The following is an 8,292-nucleotide window of genomic DNA, read 5'->3' as shown; positions in this document are numbered from 1 at the left end:
TAAGAGACAGGGTGTGGGGGGTGTGTGGGGGTGTGGGACGCTGCTGTAGAGTAAGCCAATGTGGTTTTGGGAGTGGGGACTTGTGCCGGGGTGCACCCATGCCAAGCAGGACTGCCTTCGCGTAGGCTGCGCTGCCCCAACTGGAGGTGTTGCTGAAGCAGCAAATTATCTTGTTTATGAGCTCTCCTCCAGGCTGGGGCCCTGTGTGCGGGACTGGTGCTGCTGTGGTTAATGATTACTCTTCCTGAATAGTTCCAACATTGCCTCCTACAGCGTTGGGGCCTCTCTACAGCAGGTACCTGAGAAACCTGGTGGCAGAGCGTTCTGCAGGACACCCAGCCCAGCTCTGGGAGCGAGTGTGGCCCAAGTCAAATTGACTGTGGGCAAGTAGGAGCTGTTTTAGTTTCAGGCTTAGGCTGGGCTGTTGGCGTGTTGCCTCTGGGCACTGCGTGTGGGTGTCTCCTGGTCATTTCTGCTGCTTTTTACTCTTTGGGTTTACTCCCTGGTGAAGTTGTTTTCTGCTCCTGCTCTACATGCAGCTTTGGTCCAAATTGAACTCAAATTTTTTAGAGATTTCCTCTTGACAGCAGAAAACCAGGAAAACTTAGTTCGATCTCCCAAGCTTATATTTTAAAACCAAGGCCTATCTCTCCTGTCCCATTTTTTTCTGTCTTTAGCCAAGTACTCCTTGTCCTTCAGTGCAGTTGGAGCACTGGTCAGTGGCCTGCGTGCAGTCTCTGGTTCTGGAATGGTTTCTGAGCTTCCAGGAGCCCTGGGCTCCTCCACCCTCATGGTCTTCGTGCCTGGCAGCGTGGCTCATCCCTGCAGTACAGACACCACATTGTGAGCAGTCACTGCCCACTCCACTGTCTGGCTCGGATCAGGGAGCATCTAGGCCAGCAGCAGAGGTGGGAAATTCAGGGAACAGCAACCGGAATGCTCTGATCTTCAGGGCCATTTTATTCCAACCCCTTTTCTCTGAAATATAACCATTCCTCTCCCCATGTGTCATCTGGAGAAGGTCAGAGTGGCTCTGGCCAGGGCTGGGGCAGGGAATGGGGAAAGTCAGGGCAGCTGATTGCCTTCTCTGCTATTTCTATCCTGTCTTCTGGGAGCGTGGGGACGGGAGCCAGCCTGTGCCTGAGGTACATCCTGGACTCAGGCAGAGTAGCACACAGCTCCGTCATGCTTATTTGCAGTGCAGAGGGGGCTCTGTCACTGTTACCCAAGTTTGATCCAAGCATTTCTGTAAAGCAGCAGTGAAATACTCACTGTCTTGCCCCAGTGCTTCTTTTGAAAACCCTTACTACCCTGCACAGCTCCAGCGTGTGTGTCTGGGCAGAGCAGGAGAGCACAGTAACAGGCCGGCTCCTGCTCCCGCTGGTTGCAGGCTCCAGTCTCTGGGCAGTTGCAGGATGGGCTTCACAAGACCCTTCTGGCAGCAGCATCGCACTGCATGCAGGAGATGCAGAGAGTGCAAGAAACCCATGCATCTGGGCAGCAGCGTGGTTGCTTGATAGCTGCTTGGGGCCATGTGCTGTTTCTCAGCCTGCGGAGTATTTTGTATATGAGGGAAACTGCAAATGTGGCACATGGGGAAAATGTGCTGCATTCTTCTTGATGGTTACTATTACACAGCATCAGAAGAGATTTTCTGAACCACCCAGCTCCTGCTGCCCATCACAAGCAGCCATGCCCTTTTAATTCTGTTCATAACCCTATTAGCTCCATTTTAAATGTAAGAAGTAAAGGGATCACAACACCCTTTTAGGCAGCTGCTCCTGAACCTTGGTCTGCATTGGCTAGATACTTCCTTACTTTTGGCATAAACTTATTCCTGGCAACTTACCCTCCTTGTTTGTCTGTTGTGTGCTGGCATCAGCCATCTCTGCGCCTTGGTGTTTTCTTTATTTTCTCGGAGTACTTACAAAGAGCTTTTACACTTTTTCTCAATGTTCATTTTTGCTGGTGTGAACAGGCTGAATCTCATCTCCACCTGTTGAGGTGACTTGCAACCAGGTCTTCTAAGCAGAACGCTGGATAATGATTAGGACGTGTAAGGCTTCAGGGGACAATCCCTTCCCTCAGCTTTTACTCTCAACAGCATATCTGGAGTTACTGTGTCTGAGTTTAGGTGTCCTGCTACAGATGGAGAAACTGCAGCAAGTCCAGTAGAGGCTACTAAAGTGCTCCTGGGGCTTGAGGAAATGGCATATGAGAAAAAGCTGAGAGAGCTGGTTTGTTTAGCCTGGATGAGAGAAGGGGGGAGTCCAGTTGCTGCCTTCTGCTACCTGCTGTTTTTTACAGGGAGGATGGAGCCAGGCAGTCCCTCTTTCCAGTGGAAACACCTTGTTCTATTCCTGGTTTATTTAAGCAGCATCCTAAATGATGACTGTAGCCAATCCAAAATTTTCTTTCTCAGATATTCACAGGTGATGAGCTTCTCTTAGAGCAAAAGTTGGCCTTGAACATCATTCTGGTGTTCTTGCTTTCCAGTTTTCTGAATCACCCATAAAAATCTGCTTTTCCCTTGATGAACTCACATGTTGGAGTCATCTTCATTTCTCAGTCTCACAGTTACTGTGCAAAGGTCATTAATGAGAATACTATATAAAACCAGTTTCAAAGCAGAACCTTTAAGGACCTCCCACTTGTCCAGCATTTTCCTTCTACTACTACTATCTTTCCTTTAGCTGCTTCCATCTTCTCACTTTTGGTATTAAACTCTGATTTTATCTAGTTTAAATAGCTTTTTTGCCAGGATGTCCTCCCAGAAATGTTGTCCTGATCACTGATGTTTTTGTTGTCTAGAGCATGGGTACACAAACTAGTTGGCAGGCACTAACAAGTCACCTTTACAACATGTGGATGCTTTCCTCCTTGGCAACGCTGACCCTCTCGAGGGACACACTGGCAGCTCCTCCTGGCTGCTGGGCATCAGGGTTTGATGATGACAAATATGTGCCAGGGCAAAAAGCCAGAGATACTCTCAGCCTCCCAGCCTCCTGCCTCCATCCCATCTATTTGGCTATCTGCCTTTGTGGTTTCTCTCAGTGTGGTAAGAGATTCAGCAAGGCACATATGGAACGGTGAGGGGATATGCCACAGCTCCTTTAAACCAGGCTGAAGCCTGGTGTGGGAGGTGGCCTTTGCCAGAGCAAGCATTGGGCTCAATGGTTTCTTGTGCTGCTTTCTAATAATTCTCCTTCGCTGTTGTCTAGATGAAGATCTCTTTCAATGAGACAAGTCTACAGACTATGTTTGAGTACCCATCAGAGAGCTCACTGGCAGAAGAGGAGGAAGAAGAGGAAGGACATGCTTCTGAAACAGAGGAGGACAAATCTGGCACCTTTCACATTCCACGCCCAAATAGCACTTTGCACCCCAGTACACCTAACTCAGGTGAGCCAGGCACTGTGGGGTTACTGGTGGTGCTTGACACTGTGTTTCCTATAGACCCTTACAGGGCTCCACACAGGTGGAAATGCTCGTGGAGGTGACTTCTGCCAGCTGATGGCAGAATTGGGGCTTAGCGGGGATGGGACTCGAACCAGAACAGGGAAATGCAGATGGGCAGCTGTCCCTGCCAGCATCTTGATCCCACTTCCTTTTGGGATGGTGAGAAATATTTATGTCAGCTTTGCCCTTCCAGCAGATTTATCCAGCTATACCCCAAAGCACTCCGTGAAGTTCAGCGAGTGGCAGGAGCAGAAGTATGAGGAGATGCCTGCCACAGAGGGACCCCTCCTGAAGGAAGCCGATTCCCATGGGAACGAGGTCATGGTGAGACTTTAAATAAGCAAGTCTTGGCTTTGCCTGCTGTGCTGTTATCCCGTGCTTGGGTTGGTCGGGATGGGACAGAACGTGCTTTTCAATGAACACCCGTGTTTGTGTTTGCTGCCCAGGGAGGCATCCCACTGCTCACAAAGGGACCAGCACACGGTCCCACTGCAGGCCTACCTCTCCCTGTATGTGTAGAGGAGACTAAAGGCAGCTGGCACGCTTTGCACTCCAGGGCATGTTTGGAGGGGCGGATTAAATGCATTTGTTAGCCCTGGGCAAGGTGCCACTGCAGCCTTCACTGTTCAGAGGTGTGGGTACTCATTTGCTTTGGGTTTGATGACACCTCCCTGTCAACTCTGCTTTCTCCACAGCTCACCCCAGCAGAGAAAGGCGGACTATCCGATTTCAGCAGCGAGCCTGCTCTTTATTTTTGATCGCTTCATCTTCTAGCCTGCAGCAGCGGCTGCTGGACAAAACATGTCAGTGCACCTTCCGAAAGCCCACGCAAGCACCGTGGAAATAAGCTTCTGGGTCCCTCCCTCACCACAGTTTTCATTGGATCCTGATGCCAAGGGTGGACTAGATGCTATCGAGCATCTTCGGAGAATATTTGCACTGGATTCTCGGACCTAACTACTACTTTTAAGGCGTATGATTTGTTCTACCTGTGGCCTTATATATTCCTTGTTCAAGATCAGCTGCCGATTAGGCAAGCATTTTAAGAACAGGTCTGTAATGGATGTAGAGTCTCTCAGTGCTTATCTGAGTCCACTACTCCAGGCACTGCATGGGGTCTGGACAGCTTTTGTAACACTTCTCCTATCAGAGGCCCCACTGAGGAATGGTTCTGGAGTTGGAGCCCTGGGTGTACCTGGGCAGTACAGAAGTGGTTGTGATTTGTCAGCTAGCTTGGGTGTCAGTTTGTAAAACCACTGAAGATTTGTGGTTTGTTCTTGGCCTGTCTCTGGGTCTAGTTTCACTCACCATCATGGAATTAATGTGCCAGTTATGTCCTTGTGAAGGCAGCTGAATGCACTGTGTGAGGGATGGGAAGGGGAATAAATGCCTATAGCTTTAGGTGTCATTTTTGCACTAACCTGTAACCAACTGTCCAGACTGGCTTGAACCTCTTGAAGATTCCCAAATATTGGCCATAGCTTTGAGCTGTCCCTACCCAACTCTGGTGTCCAGTTTCTAGTAACTGCTGACTGTGCTTGTTTGCCAGTTCCTTTTGTTGCTTTGTTGCAGCATCTAATGGGGCCAGGCCCAAGATTTATCCATCTTGGTTGGCAGGGAGGTTTCCTATTAGCCGTGCTTGCTCTGCTCCTCTAACGCAAAGCACAGGAGGGCAATCTCGCTCCTTTCTTCTGCGGAACTTGAACAAGGAATATGTTTTTTTTTTCTAGGATTTTTATAGTTCTGTTGTAATTGTTTAATGCAGCCAATATGCAGAGGAATCTGCTAGATTTCCATATTTCTACTACTGTAAACTCAGGGTCAAAATTGCACTCTGGAAAAGATGGAACACTGCTGCTAATGTGATTTGTACTTCTGGGATTAAAAGAGACGCAGTTGGAATAGATATGGCCTCTTTGGGCTTTATGAAATGAGTGGTACCCGTGTGTGGCTCTTATCAAAAGGAACAGGCTGGTATCTTTTATTAAATTTGGTACTTTTATTGGTTTGTCTACTACAGATAGACGATGACTGTCTAGTCAAGCTGACACTGGTCTATGAACTGAATATGCTCTGCATGGCTTGCACTTGCTTTGGTGTATGTTGTAGCAGCAGGAAGAAGGTTGTTCTGCTGAAAAATATGATCAGGGCTAAATGCTAGGATACACTTCTAGCTGTTCTTCTCTTCTTGCCCTGGGTGCCTAAATATTTCTGGAAAGATAGTGCAAAAAAATGAGACTCAGCAACTTGTTAAGATGTTGGCTGGAGGGGCCACAAAGGAAGACGTTCCACCTCCTTGTAATTCTAAGGCTTGTCCTTTCCAAGCTAACTCGAGATCCACTCCCTGCGTGACCTCCCAGGAGCAGTGTGTGGCTGGCAGCACATCTGCCTCTTACACCACACAAATACAGTGGAAAGAGCAGTGAATCCCATGTGCTGAGGCTTCTCCTGATGAAACACTTCAGGACATGATGCTGAAACTGGGGTACAATGAGGAAAAACACAGGACTGCTAGTAACTGCCAAATTTAAGGGATGAGTAAATTATTGGATAGGTGGAGTTAAAACAGTGAGCAGTGCCCATGGCCAGTAGCTGTGCACACAGCCAAAAGGGATTGGGGACCATGGCTGAAGAAAAGGTTATGAACAGCTTTTCTAGCAGAAAAGGTCCCAGTGAGCATCTTGCCCTATGGAAAAGCTCACCACAGTTTAAGGCAGCTCTATCTCTAGATTTGCAACTAAACAAAACTGCAGGTGGTGAAGCAAAAGCTGCTTGCAATTTAAGTTAGGGACAAGGTGTCTGAACTAGTCCTGACAATTCTGCTGTGGATCAGTGAGGAGTGCTAAAGCCAGCAACGTCCTGCAGCTCGTTCCACTGACTTCAGCCAACTGACATGCTGCTTTGGTACTGTGCGTGCTGTTCCGAGTGAGTTAGCTCTGTGCCTACAACTCCTCTGGTTAGGACAGGCTCAGTGGAGGTGTGTGAGTGCAGAGTGTGCTTCTCAAGAGGAGCACGTGGTGCCCTGGTGTGCTGCTGACTTCTCTGCTCCTTCTAGTTTGCCTGCTCTACCTTGTAGCTGTGATCTACGCCTCGCTGAGTGCTGCCTTCTCTCTTCCTGGCTTTGTACTCTAATCCCAGTCTGTACCACATGAACTCTTAGCTGGTTCATGGCACAGCAAGGTGAGTGCTGTTTTGAAGGCAGAAGCATTAGCTGATAAGTCATCTTCTAGGATATGCTTCCGTATCACTGTGCTCAAAATAAAGTATTTTTTTATAGGATACCTACCCTCATCTCTAGCATTTAGGAATTAACTTTAAGAAATCTCTAGCTAATACCAAAGTGTATATGAAAGGAAAATTTACTTCTGCAAAACAGACTTTTATTAAATGCATGTCATCCTTGTACCAGAATAGCAGCTGTCCCAGACCAACAGGACTTTCCAGGTTGAAGAACAGGTTCAGGAATGCTTTTGTCCACGTGTTTGTTTTTCTTTTGAAGTGCTTTGTGGGTCACTGGCTTCACCAGCATTTTCAGTTTTTCCCTTTAGGACATCTAGCAATGTTTGAGAACTCTCCAGAATCTGGGAAAGAAAGAAATAAAAATACTTATTTTTACATAAACTCTTATGAGTTCCCTTTGAATTCTGCTGACCTACCTTGCAGCAAGAGGGATTCTCCAGCCCTTACAGTTATCTAATTCTTGGTGACGTATTATCCTATCTCTTTGTGGGAATTTCTCTGGTTCGTGCCCATATTCTGAATACAAAACACCTTAAGCAATTTATCTGCCTTGGAACATGAGGCGGACAACTTCCTGTGAGGTGAACTTTAGTTGTGGCTTTGTGTTTGGTTTGGGGTTTTTTTAAGGGAGATGTTGATACCTGGGCTTTTCAGATCAGTATTAAATTGTGCTCAGATGACCCAGTTTCAACTGTCTTCCCCTGCATGCTTTTAAGTTTCTTGCTTAAGGTCATTGTGGAGTTGAGTTAGTCTTTAAGTCAGACTAAATATTTCCTTTTATTCATTTTCTCCTATTTTTAGTTTATGTTGTAGATAATCTAACATTGCCACTTGTTGTTGTCTAGGAAACAAGGCTGCAGCAGGTTTAGGAGATTGTGTTGCCTGTCCCTCTTGCCACGTTAAAGTTTTAACACAGTGCACTGTTGTAACAAAGTGGGGTAGTAGGGTTGTAGTCCCAAAGCTCATTTATGTTCCTGTGAACCTGTGGAAATCACTAAGTGGTCAGAGAAGAGATGAAGGTAAGTGCCCCACAGGGTGAGATGCTGGTACATCGTGTTGTTGGGATCCTGAAGTCTGGTTTGTGAAGGAAGGTGGAGGCCTGTGACTGTCAGGGGCTGGGAAAAGACAAGGAGTGCAATTACAGACAAGAGATGTACATCACAGGAAAGGAACTTTTGTTACTTGTTTCTGCTTGCAGGACAGCTGCATTCCTCTCCTAACCACCTCTGCTTTTTACCTACTGTGACTGTCTTCTAATTTCAATAAACATTAATTCATTTGTAGGCTGGGGGGTTGTGACTTGTATCTCAGGAAAGGTTTCCTTTAAAAGGTGCTGTTTGTTCATATAGCTTTACAACATAGTTTCTAAGCTGTTAAATCTTTATGCAAATTCTCCCCTTCACCCCAAACCATCAGTTCTTGAAGAAGGCTGAGAAAACAGCTCCAGCTCATCTGAAAAATAGTAATTCCTGGTTAAGTACTGACTTGGGGAGATGAAGAAGATCTGATACACTCTAGAGGGCAGCTATCAGGGGAAGGAGTGCTCTTGGACTAAACAGCTCCTTGTTACCGACAGAGGGAAGATCACTGCTT

The 8,292-nt window shown here is 47.0% G+C and overlaps 1 protein-coding gene across 1 annotated transcript in view; it reads left to right on the top strand.

The window, feature by feature from the left end:
• Positions 1-7,982, top strand: part of TPRN (taperin) — a 20,046-nt gene extending 12,064 nt beyond the window's left edge. Inside the window, exons 3-5 of the mRNA XM_026860690.1 lie at positions 3,222-3,402; positions 3,653-3,783; positions 4,155-7,982. Of these exons, the coding sequence (XP_026716491.1) occupies positions 3,222-3,402; positions 3,653-3,783; positions 4,155-4,217 (375 nt within the window). The 3' untranslated portion in view covers positions 4,218-7,982. The remainder of the gene's footprint in view (positions 1-3,221; positions 3,403-3,652; positions 3,784-4,154) is intronic.
• The last annotated feature ends 310 nt before the right edge of the window (positions 7,983-8,292 follow it).

Source organism: Athene cunicularia (genome assembly GCF_003259725.1).
Source record: "Athene cunicularia isolate RWA chromosome 17 unlocalized genomic scaffold, athCun1 chr17_part1, whole genome shotgun sequence".
Taxonomy (NCBI): Eukaryota; Metazoa; Chordata; class Aves; order Strigiformes; family Strigidae; genus Athene; species Athene cunicularia.
The sequence above is the reverse complement of the archived record's forward strand: the minus strand, read 5'-3'. Positions and strand labels throughout refer to the sequence as shown.